The sequence below is a fragment of the Branchiostoma floridae genome, chromosome 13, assembly GCF_000003815.2.
Source record: "Branchiostoma floridae strain S238N-H82 chromosome 13, Bfl_VNyyK, whole genome shotgun sequence".
In the NCBI taxonomy this organism is placed as follows: Eukaryota; Metazoa; Chordata; class Leptocardii; order Amphioxiformes; family Branchiostomatidae; genus Branchiostoma; species Branchiostoma floridae.
The window spans coordinates 7,059,742-7,084,090 of record NC_049991.1 but is presented as its reverse complement, the minus strand read 5'-3'; the positions used below and the strand labels follow the sequence as shown (position 1 = coordinate 7,084,090).

At 39.5% G+C, this 24,349-nt stretch overlaps 1 protein-coding gene and 1 non-coding gene across 2 annotated transcripts in view; one reads left to right on the top strand and one right to left on the bottom strand.

Annotated features, from left to right (window-relative positions):
• Positions 1 to 18,060, bottom strand: part of LOC118429405 — a 47,967-nt gene extending 29,907 nt beyond the window's left edge. The window contains exons 1-9 of the mRNA XM_035839887.1: positions 17,886 to 18,060; positions 10,606 to 10,763; positions 9,690 to 10,008; positions 8,886 to 9,113; positions 4,337 to 8,342; positions 3,644 to 3,886; positions 2,825 to 3,012; positions 1,976 to 2,149; positions 495 to 592 (exon numbers count right to left, since the gene is read on the bottom strand). Of these exons, the coding sequence (XP_035695780.1) occupies positions 495 to 592; positions 1,976 to 2,149; positions 2,825 to 3,012; positions 3,644 to 3,886; positions 4,337 to 8,342; positions 8,886 to 9,113; positions 9,690 to 10,008; positions 10,606 to 10,763; positions 17,886 to 17,967 (5,496 nt within the window). The 5' untranslated portion in view covers positions 17,968 to 18,060. The remainder of the gene's footprint in view (positions 1 to 494; positions 593 to 1,975; positions 2,150 to 2,824; positions 3,013 to 3,643; positions 3,887 to 4,336; positions 8,343 to 8,885; positions 9,114 to 9,689; positions 10,009 to 10,605; positions 10,764 to 17,885) is intronic.
• Positions 18,061 to 19,789: 1,729 nt separating this feature from the next.
• On the top strand, positions 19,790 to 19,861 carry Trnae-cuc. Its single transcript has one exon. It is a non-coding gene; the product is annotated as a tRNA-Glu (tRNA).
• The last annotated feature ends 4,488 nt before the right edge of the window (positions 19,862 to 24,349 follow it).

The window sequence follows — 24,349 nt, the reverse complement described above, 5'->3', positions numbered from 1 at the left end:
TCTTGGATTTCAGGTTCCAGTTTTGTTGTTACTCATTTGTGTCTTTATTTTTGTATGTCTACCATGATTTTCTTTCTGTAAAATTATGTTTTTTATCAACAATAAAAAGAATGATTTAAAAAAAAAATACATGTCTGTCTTCCCGTGTCACAGCCAGATACTATCTTAACTAAGTACAAGTAATTATGAAAGGTCCAAGTAGTTCAAAGTAGGTCAAAGAAAGATTAGTAAATAGAAATATAATTCAACACCATTTTGTTATAACCATTAGATATTGACGCTATGTATGGTAGGTTAATAGAAAATTTTAGATTTATTTTGTTACCTAGCTTAAAAATGCAAGATTAACGAGTGATTTTAATTCTTTTTAGAATAGAATCATCCTGTAATCTTACAAGGTTGTATGTTCTAAATGGCGTAATTGAAGACCAAGCTATTATTGCTATACTTTATTCAAGTGTTTTATTCGGTTCGAGCATAGTTTGACCTCTGACCTTTGGTGGCTCGACGCCTGGTGGCACTCTCTGTTCTAAGTCCCCTTCGTCCTTCCAGCCGGTACACTCCACAATAAACATGGTGTCATAGGCGTGACCTGAACAATGGAGAATGTTTATCAACCCGTCACTGAATAAAGAAACTCTTTTTTTGCAGAACCCTTGCTTTATTTAGACCAACGTTGTGGTGACCGTCTGTTACCTTCCTCATGGTAATTCTGGCTTCACATTTTTTAATTTTTAATTTTTAATTTTTATTTTTTTGTTTATTCAACATCAAAGTACAAAACAGGACAGAGAGGTAATACACTCTAGCAGTACGCTAATATTCACATCACCTCTCAAAAAAAGATACCTGACAAGAACAAATAAATGACAATATCAAAACAAACAGTTCACAGCTATTTACATATAAGTCAGGTTACAAGGTAGTTGCAAAACGTTTCGTATGTACAATATGTAACTTGGTTAACTGTAAGATACTGCAGTTTGTAGAATGTGACAGGAAAGGTGAACCCCTTAATAGTAGATGGATACGGGCTGATTCGGATAAACTATTGAAGTCAAGAGTATTGCCTAGCAGGTTCTGTAGATTGCCGAAAAAATTGATTCCGTATTGTTGATATGGCTTCACATTGTACCGCAACACTGTAACGACTGCATTGTAAAATTCGCATAAGCAGTCACTGTTTATATATAAATATTTTACGCTTGTGACCGCATTCGTAACTGAAGCGACACCTATGCTGCAGTACCCAATACTCCTATTGCCAGATGTGGCGACCATTTTGGATTTCCCGGAGTCATCCGGGGTCATTGCATCAAAACGAGGCTTGGCAGTCTCCATTGCTTTTTATAGTATAGGTAAGCGATCTTCAGTGGTAGTTTAGGTAAGCCATCTTCAGTGGTAGTTTTGCCCCTCTAACTTGAGATACTGCAGAGTATGTGCCTGTCATGTGTAGAAAATATTGATTTGGACATTTTTAATTCCATTTCGGCAATTTTATTCATTTTTCACAGTTTTTGGTTGGTGAGTTTTCCAAACCCCATTTTCTGATAACCTTGCAATACGACCCGTACAAAGATTTGTTTCTTGTTTCTATACCTCTGAGGTGTGCACAATAAGAATCTGATTGATACCACTCAGTCATCCTTGGGCAATCCACACAATATGCAATGTGGAAGGGGACGTCCGGACATATGATCACCGAAACGTTGGTGGAAATAATGCAAGGGTTGTGAAAAAAACAGTCTCTTGTTTATTCATTTATATCGTGCAGCAAAAGCATCTAGATAGGACAGATTTGTACATCAAACACACTCGTGACCTTGACAGAACAACTCACTGACAAGGGTTTAAGACAACCATCCGATAAAAATCCGAAGACTATACGACACATTTACGACAGTCTCAAGAAAGTCCTCAATTTGTCGTATGATGAACTTGACAAAACCTTACATCTAAAAATAGATAGACTTACCGACTTTAGGACTCATTTGACATTTCCCGCCATACGGGACGTAGTTGACGACATATTCACCCTCCGAGAATCCGGGCGTTTCCGGGTTGTTGGCGTACGCTTTGACTCGGACTCGGTAGGTGGCGCCCTGTTCCAGGACGTCCGGTCGGATGGCGAGCGACGACGTACTTGCACCTTGATGTTGGAATGCAAGAATCATCTCTGTGCCTACATCAACTCCATTTCAGAAGCTAAACAACTCTATAAAAGTGACGGATAATTTACAGTTGTGATATTGATGCTTTAACAATGCTTTTGGTAGATTGTATTCAACTGGGAGCTATAGTTACAGAGCAATTCCATGGAAAGCTGTAAAGAGTAATTGCTCAAGTGCTTCCATGCAACTGAACTTTGCGCAGATGATTCAGTAATTGTTGTTTGATACAATCAGTCGGCTGGTAGTTTGTAAGGCAAATAATTTGAATAATCCAGTTACAGGTAATATTGTCTTGTATGTTACCACCGAAAAATGATTTTAACGTGGTAATACCACACACAAAGATGTTGTAGTAATCTAAATAATCTACTTGGTAAATTGCATATTGTGAAAATACCGACCCCAACCGCGGGTACGGGGGCTGTACCGAACTTTGACCCAGCGCCGGAACAACACCAGAGAAAAATCACGTGTCTACAGCACTCGGTTAAGCTGAGAAGTTGGAAAACAGTTTCGCAATTTTCTCGATAAAATGTCACTTGACTGGGGTATTACAGCCGCTAACCACGACGAAATCTATCTGGCTTTAACCACCTAAGATTGCATTACTTTGTGCCATAGTCACGTGAGTGCAAACAACCAATCGACACTACCTGTTAGTGACAGGTTGCCCAAGTTGGGGACCTCCTCTAACAGCGGAGCCTTCTCCGGTATAGTGTGATTGACCTTGAAGAGTTTCCAGGTGTACGTGAGCCGGTTCCCCCGGCGGCAGCTGGTGCAGACCGCCTGCAGTTTCAAGACTCCCCGGGGGTTCACCTTCTTCCAACAGTTGTCCACACACCTATGGGTGAAAACATTGGAGGTAAACGTTGGTATGGATTGCTAGAACAGAACTGTTCATTGGATAACGATACACGCGATTCGAAATGGCAAAATTACAGTTTGATATGTTTACGTTACGATAGGTTGTTATTGCCCCTTATTTAGGGGTCCTTTGAAATCCGCTCATATATAGGGACATGTGAACATGTAAAGAGGTTGATGGAAGGATGGATGAACGGAAGAACGGGTGGATGGATGGATTGGTAGACAGATAAATAGATGGATAGATAGATAGATAGAGCGCGAGAGAGATAGGGAGCGTTTTAACCAAAACATTCATCGAATGTAATCGTAGGGACAAGAACAACTGAATTTCGTACGACACATTAGTCATATTAATATTAACATCAACTTTCATTATTCTACCGGGTGCCATAATATTGCCACATGAGAAAAAAACATGGAATAAAGTTATCTAAAGAAAAGTGCCAATGCAGAATCAGTAATGTTCAGGAATATACACTTCGGATATATAGGAATTATTAAGACAATCTTAAAAGGCCTCTATAACAACTTTTTTTATGTTGTGGTATTATGGTCCCCAGTGGAATTATGAGAGTTCTTGCTTTATCTCGGTAGTTTGATCTTACCTGACTTCCATCTGTGGGACGACAGGGGGCAGCACTTCTAACGTCTGTTCAAACATCGCCATGCGGTCGTCTTTCTTAGCGACAATCCTGGTGACGTAAGTCTCTCCCGGGGAGAAGTCGGAGGTGTTGAGGTAGTAGTAGTCCGTGCTGCTGTTGAACGGTGCGTAGCCGGTATCATAGCAACCACCCTCGGTGGGGCTATCTGGGTCCTCTGGCAGGATCTCGAATGGAAGACGGCAATACCTAGGTAACAAGGGAGCAGGAAAAAATATACAGGACTTTGTTATACAAGAAACCCGGTCCTCCCTTAGCCAATAATAAAATCGTACCACCTATCAAGCTAGAAGACACAATAACTCAAACATGCACGCACAATAACAAGAAAATATAATGGAAAACCGCAAAACCCCGTGAAATATAGTTTTTTTGTGTGTGACTATATAGATTTATTCATTTCTGATTCCGTCTGATGTATTTCCCACTGACTTCCATAGCGCAATAGATATACATATTACAGGAAATTAAATAGGACAATCTATTCTGGAACTTTTTAGGCCTTGTCAGTGTTCCTGGCAATTGAGTCAATTCACTGTATTCAAATAAAAAGTAATACACACGTAGAGAAACAGACATAAAATACACCTGATACCAAGCCTAGCTAGTAAAGGCCATTATAATTTTTTTGTCACATACCAAAAATATTCCATGCCGGTCTTGTCCCATTTCTCTACATCCGGGTCATAGGTCAGCGAGCTTGCGTCAAGAAGAAGTAAGGTGTCATTGTCCACGGCTTTGCTGATGCCACCCTTGATACCCGCCTTCAGGTCAGACTTGATGATCTCAAAGTAACGGAAGTCCTCATTGGCTATCCCTTCCGTTCCCACCACCTCTGGATCAATCTCTACCTCCAATGTAAGTTTGTAAAAGCCGTACTCGAATGTACGTGCTTTGAATAAGACGTCAGCTTTCCTCTTAAACTTCATGTCATATATCTCCCATTCTTGAGGTCTACCGTTGAATCCTGTCCCCTCTTTTAGTTTGAGCGCTTGCCAGTTGAACTGGGCAGCGTTTCCGGCATCGCAGTTTAGACTCACGATTGCCATGAGGGGGACCTTTGACGATCTAGTGTGAACTCTTCTTGTATTGAATGTTTTTCCGTCGCCTTGCATCTCTACAATTGGGTAGTCGCAATCAACGTTGAGTATGTGAATCCGGTCTTCTAGGACTATTGATGACACCGCATTTGAACCGTTGATTTTGATATTGAATAGTCCGAGGTCTAGGTAGGTATGCGTGTGGTTGATGTACTTGTCTTTGGAAGGGTTGATCGCGTGGAAAGGGTAGTCGCGGTACGCTGGGATATCGGCGCATCCCGCTAGGGGGTCTCCGTACACTTCCACTGTTCCATCACCGTTGTCCCAGACGTAGCACGCATGCGTCCCGAGATGCTCAGTCTTCAACATGAACGTTATGGTGTCGTTCATCCTCCCGGGGCGAACCCGCGATCCCGACGTTCCGAGAGAGGTGAATCTCATCGGCTCCTGTACGATGATTGCTTTATTTAGAAACTCGGTCACGTTTTCGTTCGGATTCTTTGCCCGAACCGTGACGTAATACGATCCATCAGATGCGTACTTGTGCTCCGCCACGGGGCCAGGGGTTTCCAACTTTGACCCGTCTCCGAAGTTCCACAACCAGGAAACTACCTGCCCCGTCTCGACGGACGCCGTGAAGCGTATGGGGAACTGGATCGGAAAGTAGTCCTGATTCGGTCCGAAACCGTCCTGAGTCTGACTGTCATCCACCACAGAAACCATCGAGATAGCCAGACCAGAAATAGCTTCCGACATCCAGGACACAACTGTGAAGTTCTGAGCGCTGATGAAATTTCGTACTTGAGCGTGAGTGACGATTTCACCAAAGTTTTTCGGACCGTACTGGTATACTTCGTCGTATCGGTATGTGTCGTCTATGGATACTGGACCAGAAGTTTTTGTCGTGCCGTCACCCCAAATCCAGTCTACGAGAATGTCAGTAGGTGGGAAGTCATCTCCTACATACATGACAGTGAATGTAACGTTACCCGGTGGATAATACACGGGCGCGTTACTGAAGACTCTAACATCCCGTACAGGGTGCTCAACTACTATCGGTTCTTCATACATGAACTGTCGCCACGAAATCAGGTTGTACACCGTTACCGTAACGTTGAAGAGTCCCTTACGGGGGTAGTTGTGAGTGAACGCGGTCGTGGTAATTTCTGCCGCCGGTCCTTCGATGTAGAACGTTTCAACATGCCCGTCACCCATGTCGAGTTCCATCGTAACTTCAGTCCCAGCGGATAGGTCTACCTCCACAGTAGCTTCCTCTCCGAACTCTAAGTGGATGGGGGTGACTATGGTTATGTCAATGTCTCCTACTGGCTCTTGCATGTGGACTTCTGCGGTTATTTGCTGATCACTTACATCGTTCCAACACAAGGCCGATGCTTCGGTTTTCCCTAGCCCCTTATAGGTGTGCTGTATGGTTAAATTACGATTAGAAGTGACCACTGCTGGGTATATGGTTAGAAATTCGCCATCGCCAAAGTCAAAGTCGCAAGTCATGTTACTGGGGGAGCCTATCCCTTCTGGTAAGGAAACAGCGAAGGTCACGATTCCCGGGGGAAGAGGGTCTGGCTTTGAACTTGTCAAAGTCATCTCTCTTGCAGCGTTCATAACGTGGACTCTTTGGTCAAGTTCAGTCTCTAGGGAGTTCAGATGGTTCTGGGCGGTCACTTTGACTTTGTATTTGCCCTCTTGTTGGTAGATGTGATAGAATTGATAGATGTCACCACCGTTTACCGGATCATAGCTGTTGTCGTCTGTTGTACCGTCCCCATAGTCTACTAAGAACACCACGCCTGCACCCCATCGTACTGTAGCCTCTAGTGTGAAGTTCTCACTGACGCTGGTGTAAAGATACTTCGGCGTCAGAATCTCTAGATCAAAGAGATAGTCGCCGATCATGATGATCGTTGCCAGTTCCATCTCACTGACGTGATTCTTGATTCTGACAGTGACGTCGTAGAAACCGTACACGCCGAATACGTAATCTTTACGGTAAGGATCGTCGACGGACAGTTCGAAGGATTCTTCCGAGCTGTCTTGGTTGTCGAAGTCGAAGATGAAGACGGGATCCGTAGGTTTGGTGAAGCCAGATTCTTGAGAAACGATGAAGGTGACTGTATCGTTCGGATTGGACACGTTGTTAGCTACGAGGTACAACCCTTCAACGATATCTTCGATCTTGATGGTCAATGTTTCTTTCTCCGAGCTCACAAAGTTGGCCACCTCGACTTTTACGTCGTAAACATTCGGGGACGAGAAGTTGTAGGTCATGACTTCCTCGTGACCTCCGCTAGGCGTCGGGCCGCGAACTTTTCTGGCGAAAGTTTTGGTATCGTAGAAATCCCAGAGATAGAATGCGTTGGAGCCTGTTGCGATTCCTGTGGTGAAGGTAACAGTCTCAAGCGGGGTCGCGTAGTATTTGTCGGCTGTTGCTTGAAAACCTGTGATCCGGTCCTCAATGTTGATGAAGATCACGTGAACAAGACTGCTCACCGGATTGGTCACTTCGAGCACAGCCACGTGGGTACCGGGACAGGAGTAATCTGATTGGGTCATCTCTGCAGACGCTGATTGGCCGCCTTCGTCGACCGTTATAGCAGTGATGCTAACGTTATCCAGTCTTACTGTATTGACACTCCTCCATTCGCCTTGCACTATGCTCCACGTGAGTTGGGCGGTGTCTCCATACGGGACAACCATGTTGTTCACGGCTTCAATACGAAGAGATTGTCCAACTAGAGCCGTAGTTTCGGCCACCATGGTGTTTCTCTTAGAACTGCAGGTCAGCGTGACAGCATACACACCGACTTGTGAGTACGTGTGTGTAAACTCTGTCTGGTAGTCGCCATCTTCTGAGATCTCTTCTGTCGTCTGGTCCCCAAAGTCCCAAACACATGTAACAGAGGCGTCCGTGGCCATATCTCTTTCAAACGTGGTGGTGTCGCCCAGTTCTGTAAACTTTCCCTGCATGTAGATATCTAAAGAACGGATAGGAAGGACAAAGTCTTCAACTTCTGTGGGCACGAAGTAGTAGACATTCGGGTACGTTATATCGTTCCAAGCCATGATGGATACATTGTACATCCCCGCTGTAGAGAACTTATGATACACGTGGGGTGATGTCGTCAGCTTTGGCTCCGTCCCATCCTTGAAGTCTACGTAGTAGGTAAGATCGGCCCCGGCTGTGTTGGAGATGTTTAGCATGATCGTTTCGTCCGTTTCTATCTCGGTGGACGAGAACTTGACTTTACCGGAGAGGCCTGAGAGTTCTTCGGGGAGGTCGTGGACTTTCAGCAGGGCGGTTGTGTAGAACAGTGCGGCGGCGGTTTCCGTTCCGCAAGTACCGCCCTCAGGTTTCTCGCCGATACAGGCGTTGCCGCACGTTGTAACGTCGTAGGACGTTGTTTCGCCCTCTTGGTACATGTCGGAGGAGCAGAAGCAGGCGTCTTTGAGAACGGCGAGCGGGTAGGAGTCGGCGGCGCAGGCTTCTCGGCAGTTGGTCGGGGACAGGTCGGCGGGCGGTACGGACGGAGAGACGGTGTAGAGTGGGCTCCCGGGGTCCTCCTCAACACAGTCGATGTAATACAGATCTGGGATTGAATAAAAAGAGTTTTGACTGCATGAAACCAGGTCAGAAGACCAATATCAAAAGCATCATAGATAATGTACAGAGGAAGGTGGATGTACTTATAACTGATATCACAAGGTGGCACTATATATTGTGTGCCCAGAAATTGTTTTCGAACACCTGCAAAGTAGCAATAGATTCTGTTCAAAAGAAGTTGAATACATTTTTGACTGATATCGCAAGGCTGCACTTTACTGTGTGATTATACGTTTTCTTCGAAACACCTGCAAAATAGCAATAGATTCTGTACAAATGAATATGCTTGCAATGATGACCGAGATCGCGATGTGGCACTGTACGATGTGCCTTCAACTTGCCTCTGCAAAGCAGCAATGGTCTACAAAGGCTCTTTAGCTGCAATAATGAACGATATCGCAAAGTGGCACTGCATGCGCATAAATGCTGCAAAGTTAGTTTAGATGTAGCATCAGTCTACCGTCTACAACACAAAATGTAAGTTTTTTTTAGCGACGCCCAAGGGGCGATGGCATAATGTTTACCATACCTGCATTGATAAACTTCTTGATGTTATCAATGGTGAGAGCCTCCTCCATGAAGACGAGTGTTGACAGGTAGCCCTGTCCGTAGTAGTCGTCCAGGTGGTTCGCCCTGCCCAGGAACAGGTTCGGGGCGGGGTCAAAGTCAGGGTCGGCGTCGTGCAGAGTGTCCGGGATGATGGGGAGGGACAGGTCCGCATGAGCCGCTAGCTCACCGTCTATGTACAGCTCCACACCTGAGGGGACAAGGGACGTTAAACGGTGAATAAAGAAAAGACACAGATATCGGATAGTGAAGTTCTTTACGATTATTTTAGAACTTCTTAGATAATATACCGCTTGAAAAGCCCTTGCTGCAGTGAAAAGTCGTTTTGCCCTGAACAAGATGAAAGAGGGTCATTGAAACGTCGGGTCTTAAGAAATGTGGTATTGCAGAGAAGAATACTTTCAGAAGGAAAGCCATTTTGTATCTAATTACTAATATAAACTATTATCTCAATGAATATGTTGCTTGAACTCCTATCGCATGCTTTGTCTAATTTTACATGCATAAGCTATTCACCTATTAATTAAAAGACGTGCACAATGGATGCATAAGAGTAATAGATCTGCTTTAAAGTTGGATATCATAGGATATAACGATGTTTAACAACACTCATTGCGCCAACTTTCATGACATTTCCTTATATCCCCATAAGTACAATTTGCAGGAAATTAAAAGTGAAAGAAATGGACGCCGATCAACAGACGTAAAATATACGTTCTGTAGAAATCAAGGCCCCAAAAAACAACACCGTTTCATATTTTCTTACCGGTGTTGTTGCCCCAAGCGAAGAGTATGTTTGTCCACTGCATCGTCTGCAACTCGAAGTTGACATACCACCTCTGCCCCTTACTGATCACTCCGACCTCGTAGGCTTCCTTGTCACCGATGTACCCGAAGTAGAATCCTCGGGACGAGGGTGACTGTCCCCCCGAGGAGACCAGGTAACCCGTCTCGGTGGGGATGTTCTCGGCGAAGTACAGGACGGAGAGGGTGAACCCGTTACTGCAGAGGTTGACGTCGCTGATGCAAGATTTTGAGAAGTAGCCGAGATTCGCCCATGACGTCTCGCCATTAAATGTCATCGCCTTTTGAAAAATAACAGTTACGAAGCAAAATTAGTACCTTTTAGTTTTTGTTGACTGCTACTACGAATGTGAATCATTAAAATATATATGATCTACTTTCTTATAACGCTACCTTGTTCAAAAGGATTTTTAGAAAGCAAGAAATAAAACTTATACATTATGAACATCTAATGTTGACAAGACGATAGTAGATAAGTGCCCGAAAGTACTGAGTACTGAGATACTGATCACAGACCAAATTGTATTCTTGCAAATTTTAGACGAAGTTAAACAAAAACATCTCAAAGCTATATTTCAACAAATAGGCAATCCATATGAAATCGTTTCTGGTATTATGATATATTGTTCTTGTTAACCCTTGTCCTGTTGGTAATTTGCCAATTCAACCTTCCCGAGAGGATTGTTTCATAGATCAGTAAAACCCGACCCCTTCTGTGCTGCTGCATATTCTTAATAAACGTCGGAGCGAGAAGCGACTGTATATGGTGCAGTGCGAAATTCTATCCGGATGGGACCCACATTTCGGTGAGAAATGTCTCCAACCCATTTTGGGACCAGCATATACAGGCATCACTGATGTAAGTGCAACGATTGTACCTTGATTCCGGCCGTCTCCTCCGGTTCAGGAATGTTATAGACGAGGGCTGCCACAGGCTCCGGATCCAGACCCAACTGCGCCTTCTCTCCGGAGAAACCCGTCCCGTTGCCATTCAGCTCATCCAAAGGCCAGTTGAAGAACGCCACCGCCAACTCATCTAAGTGTGTATGAATGAATGAATGAGCTTTATTGCTCGACAATTGTACAGAATACAACGTATGGCAATGGCTACTACACTACATACAGATACTAAACTACATACCGATCTCATCAATAACATAATAAGGATTACAGCACATTTATGTATGGGTGATATTGCATTTGGAATTATGTACAGATATATTGACCTACGTATGCAGATATTGGAGTAAGACATGCCAGCAGTACAAGAAAGATATTAGTCTGTGTCCCAGATAGGGAAACATGTGTTTTAGTTCTAATATTCAGTAACAGCGCATCTCTCTCTCTCTTTTTTCAGTATGCGAAGAGAGTTTTTAAAGGAGACAAATTTAGATGAAAAAACAATGTAACAATTGTCACAATTTCAAGAAACAAAAAGAGATAAAACCGTACTTGTCACTACTGCTGTCCTTTCGTTCTGTCAGTACTTGTACATGATGTAATTGATTTAAAAAGTCAGAATTTTATTCCTATCATTTTAAATTTGATACTTTTTTACTTACAGTACAATGTAATTGTCGAAATCATGCCACAAGCACTTCTGCTTTTTTTCGTTCAAGAGTATTTTTGACAGAGAGCTGAAAGTAGTGAGTTCCAAGTCAAGTAGCTATACTCAGGCTACATACATCGTGCGACCGACGTACCATTACAAAACCAAAACATTCTTGGAGTGGTTGTGCATGAGTCGTACAAAATGTGGCTAATCATGATTGTTCCGAATGTAGTCTTCCTTTTCTCGTTGTTGGTGTTTTGGTTTGTTTCACACAATTTGAAAATCTTACGACACCAAATAATAATCGTACGACGCGTCTACTTTTATGACGTACGTCGGAATTGACTTTGATACATGCACGTGGCAACATTTTTTGTGTTAAACAACGATCAAATTATATGTTTTATAACTACATGTAATCACTTTTTCAAAGAAAAAATCAACCCACTTGTTTTCAATCTTGTGTATTTTCCCCTTTTAAACTTTCAGCTAGATGAACTTTCTATAAGTCTTATGCCAAAACAAATCAAAATAACACGTATTTAATCACGGTTAATCAAATGAGAGCACGAAACATGTACGAAATATAGGTGTACCACATCGGTAGCTTTTTATCGCCGAGATATCTTTCTTATCTTTCTTCATTCATCTAGACTTAATGAATATATCCGGTTAGTTATGGAAGCCTTGTTTACCTAGTTATCAGTCCGGTATAGAGTCCCTTTCATTAAGTCATCATCATTTCTTATAGTACTTCATGTTGCCGAGACACATCCTTATGTTCCTCTGTCTCTATCGACTATTTCCAAATTTGGCGTATTTAATATGTTCACAAAATGTTAACGTTCACGTAATGAAGACAGTAAAGATAATCTGTCAAAATATGTAATCATGAAACTATCGTAAGCTTATGATGTTTTCTCATGGCATATTTCTATAAGGGGCTAAGACATTTTATTGTTTACGTAAAAGAATGAAAACAGTCAAGAAATTATTTGTGTGGGACATTATGAAAGTATGCATATGTTATCTTTGTACACGCTTTATGTATTTCAAGTTGAACTTAGGTTGTTCGTATCATTTAAAGCAAGCCTAAATGCGTATGTTCAAATGAAGTGCACAAGACATTTGTTCTAGAATATTCTGACAGTCTTTGGTTTCAAATATTTCGGCTATTAAGTAAACCTTAATCATATAAAGCACGTATTACGTAAGACGAACCAGAAGTTTGGAAGATGACTTCAAACGACATTGTCTCTAAGAGAAATCAAAGTATCATTTTAATCCATATGAATATAAAACAAAAGAAAATCAATATGTGGGTTTCCGGATGACGTCATCGACACGTTCTTACACACGTTCTCGCGTGAGAACAAGACCTCGAGAAGTCTCGCGGGATTAGCCACCTGTCAGCGAGATTTCGTGAGAGCATTCATTCTCGCACGAGAATACGTGTATGACTGATTGTTTGCTCAAACGATATGTATGTGATGTATTGTATGACTATGTCCAACACGATCCCCCTAGAGATATTTGCTCACTTTATTGTTGCGTGGAAATCTGAGAGAGTATTGTGGTTTTTATGCGTTCTATTGACATATTAAAGGTAGAATGAGTTTGCACGAATTCTTGTATGTTGTTGAATTAGCGTTTTTTTTTTCAGACAGAACACGATTCAAGATAGTTTGCAGTACATATCCTTGCTATGATATAGCTTTATAGTGGGTTTCTTTTTGGTAAAACATATTCATATGAAAACAGAGGTCCATTGCAGGATAGCATTTCCGAATAGAAAATACGAAGCCTGTATATGTATTAGTATGAATACAATTTTTCTTTCCTTAGTAGGGTTATAGAGGAACGCAATCTAAATTTCTTCATATTTGCTGTTTTTGTTCTTAGTGCTTTTAATATTGGAAACATTGGAACATTTTTGTGTTTGCACTGGTATGTACTTTTCATCAAGTTATATTACAAGTTAAATCATGTTAAGATCTTTTAAGACCATAGATTTATTCTGTTCTGTGTCGGTCACCAGGATCATCCTTTATAATCATAGCCATCGGCTGATTGGGCAGCCGTTTTTAGCTTGACGTATGTCTTTCACAGCCAAAGCAATAGATAGATGCAAATCTGAACTGTTTTGAGGCTTGGGTCTTAGACAAAAAGAAACACATTCACTAACAACTATCTGCTGATATCTTAAATCAGATACTAACAAAATAGGAAAAGAAATCCCAGTAGCATTTAATGAAAAGAATAAACAGTGTGGTCGTTCCTTAAAATTCCCATTGTATCCCGATTATATCTTAAAAATATTACAGTTATTCTTTTAACTCCCTATGATCACATCCTTATTTTGTACCAGTTATAATAGAAACAATTTTCATATCCTTGACAGAGGTTGACCGCAGTAAAATTTTCTGAAAATTTCGAAATTATCATGATATCATCTTTGCTAATTTTCTTACCCCGTTAATCATAATATCCTTATCTTCTACAGGTATAATAGAAACGCTGTAAAGGCTGACAACCGTCAAACAATTTTCAAGTGCTTGACGTTTTAGAAGAAAACATAAATGCTATATGAAGAAAAAAGGCTGACCGCAGTGAAATTTTCTGAAAATTCCGAAATATTATTTTTCTTGATTTTCTAAAGGCCTTTGATCACAATATCATTATCTTTTACAGGTGTAATAGAAACGTTGTAAAGAATGTCGACAGCTATTAAACAACTTTCAAGTGCTTGACGTTCTAGAAGAAAACGTAAAAGATATATGAAGAAAGAAGGCTGAACGCATTAAAATTTTCTAAAAATTCCGACAATATCATCTTTGTTAATTTTCTAAAGCCCATCACAATATCCATATATCACAATATCTTCTACAGGTATACGTGTAATAGAAACGTTGTCAAGGCTGACAACCGTTAAACAATTTTCAAGTGCTAGAAGTTTTAAAAGAAAGCATAAATGATATGATGACCGTAGTAAAACTTTCTGATAATTCCGAAAATGTCATCTTTGTAGATTTTCTAAAGCCCTTTGATCACATTATCCTTATCTTCTACAGGTGTAACAGAAATCTTGCGAAGACTGACAACCGTTTACATCCTGGATGTACTACTCTAAACGTGTTACATGCGGCACCCCTTTGAGCTCGCAGATGAAAGACTTACCGCAAACAACGATCAAATAGTGACGAGTACATGCCGATCGGATGCGTGTTTGAGGTGCAAAGATTATGTACATTACGGTAACAGCGGTTGGTAAGGGAATACACATGTATAAACACAAGGTGTGAGAAAAATGGTTTCTTTAAACATTCTAAATTTAGTTCCTACTGTTAAAATTAATGTCTTAATACGAGTATAACTTATACAAGAGAAGAGCAAGAGTAAACGATTTTTCGTATAGGTATGGTCGTATCATGATATCACCGGAACGTATATCGTCATGCTGAATTTCTATATACACCACTAACGGTATGTAACAGGACAACATTGCTTCACAGATGTTGACTACGGAGTTTGTTGAGGTACGCACAAACATATGTGGTTATATGTAACGCTTTTCTAAATAGATCTAAAAACCGCTTTATTTGAAAATAATTTTTCAAACTGTTTATTCTTGAGTTTTTATTTTTCCGCAATAAAGCAACACCGTGAACCAATATTTGTGCCTTGTTTTGTATGCAATGCATTTTTCTTTCATTGGCCTCATCTTTTATATATTGAAAAATTTGTACATTCGGCCAAATTCAATGTCAAGAAGTATAAATGTCGTGCACTAGTTACAGTTACTTCAGTCGAACATAGATGAACGTAGTTGCTATACATGTTTATATATAAATACATGATTGTATACCACATACTGTGTCAGCATTTGTTACTTTTAAGTTACTTTTAAAATTCTTTGGATAGCAACCCAGTGCTATAGTTTTCTATTTGGTATTCTATTATTTACAGTTCCTCTTGGGACTTTTGTTGTGTACGATTTCCACACAAAAGAAATCCAGGAAGGTATGTGTGATGTGTTACAAAACAAGTGCAACGCAGCTGTGTTCTCCAAGGTAGCTTTGCCCTGTTCACGCTATTTACATCATCTTTGGAGTTCAATGATGTTAGATATACTGATTAACACTTAAACAGGACAAACAAAATACTCCTTAGTATGTTGTAAGTTGTAGAACGTGTCGTTTTAAACGTTACAAAAACACATGAAGCTATAGTGTTAGATCGAAATTTCATCATCGTCTATTTGTTTATGATTAGTATAAACTTGACAGAAGTTTTGTGTCTGTTGGAGGCTTAGTATTTGGTATAGATTACATAATTTGGTGGAAATATTTGAAAACGTTGGAGATTTTGTGCATCATATATACCGAATTGACTTAAAAACAATTGATGACTGCTTTTGGGTGTTTTTGCTGTGCGATATTGTGCACGATGAGCAAGTCGGCATGTAAACATCGGTGCAATTTTGGTTTAGATGTTAAACAAAATTACAAACCCATTTACAAATGCACTCTGTATCTAAACTAAAGTATCATGATAAGGAATATTCCACAAATGTAACTCACAAACATTTCACCAATGAACTCAAATTGCGGCATTTTTATGACAAGAATGGATAAAGTGGACTTGGATTGGAATAAGCTAAAGTCATGACAAAAGAGGAACAGCAAAAGAAATGAGAATTGTCAGCAAACTGTACTAAACATTCTAGCAGATAAATTGGTATCAATCCAAGAATATAATACCCCAAAATGCCTCGGATTTCGACCACAAATCATGTACATAGTAAAAATAGTACTTTTGATATTGATGTTTTGTACCAAGGGGTACATCGCAGGAAAAAAAACAGTTTATCAAGAATTATTTCCAGGTTACAACTCTGTATCTTCCATGTAACACCCACAACAGTGCTATTTGCCAATTCTTTAAGGTAAATCTAGAATTTAGTGCCGTAGTGATAGTTAAAGGCTGAAAAGAGCACCCGCTTTATCATCTAAGACGATAATTTCTTTTGGCAGCAACATTTGAATAACTCTAACCAAGATAACTTAACATTTAATTAAAGCTTCTTAGGGCACAAATTCATATGGTTAAAGGTGCAGGCAAACGAACATAGTTTAAGGTACCTTAAGGTTTTCTGTACGGTACTTTGTGATGTTTTGCATCGTAGCAATGACAGATAATATTAGACACTACCGTTAGCAATGTTCGGCGGTGTTGCATATCTTGCTACTATACTTCTATTGAAACAATCAGGGAAACGCTGTGTATTCAATTCAGATTTCTATCTGTATATCATGTATAGAATGAATGTATGTGGAAAGTGCCTATAGGCACATAAAATGTGTTTACCAGGAAGATAACAATGTTATCATAATCGCTCTGTTACCGGAACCAGTAGACATATAACAATCCGGAATCAATTGCTACATTGAGAGCAATACGTCACCAAAAGCCGACACTCAAAAATAAGAAATGTGAATCACATTCATGATATAAACACTTTACTAATTCCGAAAGCTTAGATTTTTGTTACAAAATTAAATATTTGCTAATGAAACAATGACATTTTGTAAGTAATATTCTACTAACGAAATAACAACAGGAAATAGATATGCGTTCATCAAAATGATAGAATGACATTCTTGTGCTTCAATTATATTATGCGCTTTAGTGCATGTACAAACTAAGACTATTTCCCTGCATGCCAAACTTTGATGCTCCAAGCTCAAATAAAGTTTAAATAAACTGTCCTCTGTGGAAAATCAACACTATAGGCAAAGTAAACCACCAGAAGGTTTAAGCTTTATTTTCTATTATATAGTTTCGATGTTCATTGCGGCATGACTTAATTTGTAAATCAATCCTTACATACGGAAGAGAATAACTATCAATTTTGACTAGCATATTTGGCTGCTGTCTGTGCAATTTAGATATACTAGATGAAACTAATCCATTGATGATTTTTATTAAATCCATGCAATCTAATTCTATTTTCTTTTGATAACGTATGTGTCACTTTACATTTACGAGGATTTTATTTTTGGCAAGCCCTTAATCAAATCTTATTCCAAAGACCCAATGCTACGTCCTTTCATCTTATTCTATCTTTACAGCTGTATTTTCTCGTTGAATTCAACTTGGACTGATAAAATATTTTTTGCTGTACAGTCTGATTCACGATAATATATCGATTGTCGAAAAGGGTATACAATAAGCAACGGCGCCGTTGGTCGTAAGAATTTTCATGCAATCTGTGACAGAAAAAAAAAACCGACAAAGATTGAAAACAGAATGCTCTGTACCAGCACAGTTATATATGCATCGGATGTACGACTTTTCCAAGAATGCCCACGGGTTGCAATCGACCTCACGACGTATGTGGCCTTATAAATGCACGGTTATACAGAGCATTTGTAGAATCCGGAGAATCTTAATGAGTAGACGCTATCTTCAAGAAAAGTCTTTCTCCAAGTATCAAGTATGGCATTTATGACATTCGTCAGAAATAGACATTTTCGTGTGTTTCCCTTTATTCTCTTTCAAAATGACAGAAGACAGATATCATTTTTAAAGAAAACTATAACTTACCGTAATTTTCTGCGTAGCTCTCCGGTAGAAACAGGAATATCATCGCACAGACCAAAACAGCGTACAAACGCCTCCGGTCCATGGCTATAGCATAGATATCCACACAACTCCAGCAGTAAGATAATCCAACTTCTTTACTTCTACTGCAGAGAAAAATGTTTTACCACCCGCAGCTGTTAACGTCTCTCTATGCAATGACTCAGTTGATGTAAAACATCACGAAAGACACGTCAAAAATCATTTGTGATTATGAAGGATTGATAATGATTTTTCGTACAGGCATTCCAACAGGGTGTTCAATTATTCAAAGTCTTGTGCAACTTTATTGTTTTCGGGGAGAGTGTCTTTGTTTAAGTGGAAGTGGAAGATTGAAGGGTTTTAGTATGTGTTTTGTTGTCTGAAATCGCAAGGGAGTTTTGGGAGAATTGTTTGGATATTAAAAAGAACAGAAGTCAGTCGTTGCATGACTATGAAGTCGCTAGTTAACACCGGTTATAAGATGATGAATAATTTATTTGGTTTTGTTGTTACGGTTTTGTATGAAGAAGAAAAATCCTTGCTAAAGGGATATATACTGATTCATGTAGTGAAATTGTGTTTTTTATGACGGTTTCAATAACACAAACAAATCACTATATAGATAGCACTATGTAGAAGAGTGGACTCATTCCTCAGCGACATCTATCGCACCGCAGTCATCCCTTAAGGCCCCCTCTCACTTGACGTGCGGCACGCTTGCGGCATTGCTGCGTTCGGAAGATGCTCAACGAATTTCAGAGATAAAGAACGAATTTTCTTACTTGTTGTATATTTTGTCGTCTTTTATGTTATACTTTTACGTATTGCGCTATATCTGATTCATAAAAAAGCGCAGAATATAACAAAACAGTGACGCAGCGAACGAACGCAGCAATGCCGCAAGCGTGCCGCACGTCAAGTGAGAGGGGGCCTTTAGTGAGACATCTGGACTGCTTTAAATTTATTGCATGCTTGCAGACAAAAACTACCATAGGGGCTGAAATGGCCACAGTGATTGTCTACCGGTTTTTCTCAGCGAGTCCCATATGGTCTAGTGGTTAGGATTTTGCCCTCTCACCGCCAAGGCCCGGGTTCGATTCCCGGTGTAGGAAAACGTTACCTTTTTGTCTAAGTGCCACGAAAGTCAATACTGACGAAAGATAAAAGTACAAAATTTTGTGTTTTGAGATGAAAAGATGATATACGTTATTTACAGGATCACTGAAGATAAGATGTAGAAAAACATTTCAAACTACATTGAAAAAGGGTATATCATACAATGATAGATCTGCTACCAGTCTTGCCCTTGAAATGCCACATTTGATGCTTTAATTCAGAGCATGTATCACTTTAACGAGAAAAACATATATTTCCGTATTTCTAATAGTAATGTGCAAAAGAACGAAGCACTGTATTTGGAGAAAAAAAAACTATGGAACAAGATCTATAATTTACTTGAATGTGTAGACATGCAGTAATAACGTAATAGTATCAGAATGTGACATTATGCGATGGAATTTGCGAATGTATATATAGAACTGTTGATTCGCATAATTCATGACTTTATATCCCGGATGATGATTTTCAAGATATAAAAGTTGTGACTTCAATACATGTATATGGAATTTTCTTGAATGTACCAACCTTGAAAGAAGATATCATAGAATGATGAAATTTAGACTTGTAACGTATAGAAGTAAGCTACCTACAGTTCACTCATGTAGAAAACAACACTTCGATGACTTGGAAGAAATATTGCGCAGAAACACAACAGTATTGATTGTAAGAAGAATAAGCACTGTTGCTAATACTTACTGAGATAATTAACAATTGAAGGGACTGTGATCAATATGATGCCTTTTTTTCAGAAGACGCTATCCAACGAGTCCCATATGGTCTAGTGGTTAGGATTTGGCGCTCTCACCGCCAAGGCCCGGGTTCGATTCCCGGTGTGGGAAAGACGTTTCCTTTTTGAATTTACCTCTCGGTTTGCATAAGCCAGTGTCTTGTTGAATGGTTTTTAAGTCCCCTCATAGGAAGAAAACGTGCTCCAACAATTAATTGCTTGTAAACCTGTTAAACCATTTTGATGCTCTGGGGAATGGCGTTATCAAGAGTATTGCATACATGTAGGCATTTGTATCTGCAATGGCACAGAACAGACTCCAGGTGAAATGTAAAGGTATTTAAGCAACATTTTAGTACTGTGACATTACATCAATGTTTTGTCGGTTTTTCGACAGAAAACGTTCTATGTGGTAAGAACAAGATATCATTTAGATACAATGAGGCTTATATTAGTGTTTGAGATGATGATTTTTGTATGCAAAATTTGTTACCTTGCATATATACGCGCTATGTACAGCAAGATCATACATTTTGGTGCACACATTTTTTCTGATAGAACTTTTATTTCTGTTCTGTCATCGGATAATGTACTCGAATTTGAAGATGCCAAACCAAACATCCAAAACCAATAGCTGAGTTTGAAACAATGTCTTTTAAATGTTACATTTTCTTTAAACAAAATAATGGAAAGCCCGACAACACAGCCGGTGCCGAACCTTTACTTGGAGAGTACTTTCTCCTCGTGGTTTTTCACATTTCCTGGCGACGACCACAACATAAATATTAGGACATTGTCGATAGATACAATGAACGCACCGGGTAGACACTTCATTGTCTCAACAATAAAGGATAGGAAATGTTTTTGTAAAGCCAGTGCCAAAAATCAACCCCAACACTGTGCAAACCATGATTGGTTCTGAGGTTGGTTATGAGCAAGGTCATCTGCATTTGTTAGTTGGTCTGAGAGGTCGTCTACTAACATGTCTTTAAAAGTCGTCTGCGCCAGCCGACTATAAATTTCTAAAACTTAAAGCCATGAAAAACATATTTCGTTTGGATGCGAGGAGTGAATAGGAACTAGAATTGGACGGATTCCAGGCTATTCCCAACCCAGCACCAAACTTGGTTGGGTATGGTAGTAGTTAGGAGCAAAATTGTGTGAGGGTCTCAAATTGATGACAAGGACTTTAGGGTGAAATTTCAATCGTTTGCAATTACTTTAATGTTTGTCATCCTCATAATCATCTTTGACGCAGGGTCGTTGAGGCGAACCGTCATTGTTCAGCACAATTGTTTTATCTGTTCATGTTGACGTATCACGACCTTTTTATGTATCGAAAAACTTCACATTTATGGACCTACCGCTGGATAGCATGACCTAGATAATAAAAGGCTCTAAGTCGACAAAGGTACATAACACAGTAAGTAAATCTGACATTTGGATTAGGTCTCCTCAGAGTCAGATGATTCGAACAGAATCCACTGACTTTTATTAGTCCCTGTGAATGAGTCTCAGAATGCATGTGGTACAAGTTCAAGTGCTTGAAAATGAAAAAAAGTACAATCTAATGACATGTTGAGTAAAATAGCCTTTACTCAATGTGAGCTTTCACTTCCATTCGTTAGTCTACAACAGTAAGAGAACTTAAAAATATGAAAGATGTGGCTGAATTGTGTGAGAGACTGAATTGCTTAATTTGCTATTAGCTTCCACTGGTTAATTTGTGGTGGTAAGATCTTTGCGTAGAGACCGCTTAGATTTTAAGTTCATATTCTTGTGATCCCTTATGTATAATTTGCCTTTTACGTAATCATTTAGAATTATCAAAGGTGCTGTCTGCCTCACGTGTACCATTTTTGTCTGTTTCATTCATATGCAGATTTTCTGTAATAGATTTGGTTTGTTCAATTTATGGTCTGGTCTGTCCGCCAATGTATTTTATCTATATCTATCTACTTTAACTAGGTGAACGACACACTCAATTCATTCATAAATGTACATTTTGTTTTGTCAATGACAGCAGTCATATCTGGGATGTGGCAATTCTATAAACGCTTACAGGTGCAATTACTTGGTATTATCATTGGAATCAAATGGTCAGTACCAGTAATGTTGGTCAATTCTAATTGAGCGTTTCTCATAACTATACATGAGTCAAACTCGACGCCAAATTTTGTGGTTTTCGATTTTGATAAATGTACATTTCTTTCGTTGCTCTGCTTAGTTACATCTTTGCAAGGGGAAAAAGTTGAAGATAATTTAATTGGTTATCAATAAGATGAAACAAGACCGGTGGTAGATAACAGGTACTTTTTGGTGCAACATTTGAATTCAAGCCACTTATTTAGAAAAACAGGATCTTGTCCGGCAGATTCAATCATGGATTTTTTAATAGATTCTAAAATTAATTTTGTTTAAAGCCTATAGCTAGAAAAACCTTGGCTTTTATGGTTTTCTTTGGTTAACAAAATTTGCTGTTGTGTATGGCCTGATTTGTTTTCTATATTTTCCAATTACACCTTCAAACCAACTCTTTTAAGGGCGCAATGTATAAATTATTTCAGTCAAATGTGAGGTCATGTATCCCCATTGAGAAGACTCCAGCAAAAGATTCTTAAAAGTGTCGGTTTCATAAAGTTTTGAAAGTATAGTGGACTATTATGTAATGAGTGTGATACTAGCTTGGGAAAACACAAGATAGTACGAAGTACTGTATTCATTGTGTATAAAACAAGCCTGTGAGTTTGCCGCCTATCAAAGATATTTGAAGACGGCAAAATCTAATTGTAAAGGAATCCTTGCTATGAGAGAGTGCACACACATCAAATGTCATAGTTTTCAAATGTTAATTACGTTTGAAAAACAAAATTCTGCAATGATTCTCCTAAGGTGATCTTGTATAAAAAAAATATTTGAAACGCCAAAAATTTAATTGCAAAGGCATCTCTGTTAGGACCTAGTGTTAAACGTTTAATGCTGGAGTCTCAACATTCAGGACCAATTCTAACTTAATTATTTTTGAAGAAACAAAATTCTTCAATAATTCTTCTAACTTAATTTTGCATTCAAATATATTTGAAGGCGGCAAAATCTTAAAAGAAAACTAAAAGAAAATTCTTCAATAATACTTTTAACGTAATTTCGTATTAAAAGTATTTGAAGACGGCAAAAATCTAAGCATAAAGGAAACTATGTTTGGATCTAGTGTACACAAGTTAAATGCCAGAGTCGGAATACTTAGGACTGATTTTAATTATTTTTTTAAAAATAAAAGTCTAATATAATTTTGTATTAAAGATATTTGAAGACCGCAGATTCAATTGTATTGGAATTCTTCTTATGTCGTAGTGTATACACGTTAAATGCCACAGCCCCAAGGACTTATTTTAATTATTGTTTAAAAAACAAAATTCTTCTTTAATTCTCCCAATGGAATTTTGCACTGTAAAATATTTGTAGACGGCAAAATGTAAAGGAATTCTTGTCATGACGTATATAGAGTATACACGTTAAATACCACAAACCCAATATTTAGGACTGATTTTAATTATTTTTGAAAAAACAAAATTCTTCTTTAATTCTCCTAATGCCCAGTCGTGACCTAACCGCTTGTGGGGATCATAGCGTGCTTGAGTCGCCTACCAACGGCGGTGGGATGACAGTATGTCATTCAAAAGTCGCTATCAATGTTTTGTCCAATTTACAAATCGCCTCATCAACGTCGGCACACTTCAAAGTATCGTGCCAAGCCGCCGTCAACAAGAATTTCTGCCATCCTGATTCTATTTCCGGCCCTGTCACTCCTTTCTGAAAGAAACAAGCCCGCAGGTGGGGTAGATGTCATCCAATCACGTCACGTCCATCAAATGCGACAGGGTAGCAAGGATTGTTGATGGGGTAACTAGGGGCAACGGACCACCCAAATAAAGCCCCTCCTCTTCAGCTGGAGTGTTTTTGACTCCACTAGCAAATCTCCAGATTCCTATTCAAGATAAGGCATGTCGCTCAAAAAAACGGGTGGCCGAAATTTGGGTAGTAAAGTTTGCTTAGCGAAGAACAACAAGAGTCTTATTGAAACTTTGCTTAGTGTTTGAAGGGTTTGCCTTTCCGCGGCTGCTTACTGTTAGCAAATTGGACAGAATGTAGCAAAACTTTGCCGTCCGCACGACCTAAGCATTTCCGAGGTTGATTTTGGAAGGTCAATTTTTAACAGACTTCATTAAAAAGACGCCCGAGGGGTCCTCAGGTGTTCTACCATTTCAGGTGTACCATGCAACCCCGGAACTCCCGGCGGGGGGACATTGTTTTTCGGACCGGCCACAAGGGAGGAGAAGTTTACCCAGCCCGATAAATTACCGGTCTCCGCGATTGCGGGACTGTGTGCCAATATAATTGGCCAGACGAGAAACAAAGAGTCACAGTGCATTTTGATAGCAATATGGACGCCTTTGGTTATTTTTGCAATTTTAGTGGAGGCGGGAATATTGGGTTTTAATGGAGTCGGACACTTCATTGGATGGGGCGACCTGTATTTCCTTGTGTATAGAGGGATATAGGCTCCCTCCGAAAGAGTCATTAGCATCCTAGAAACACACGG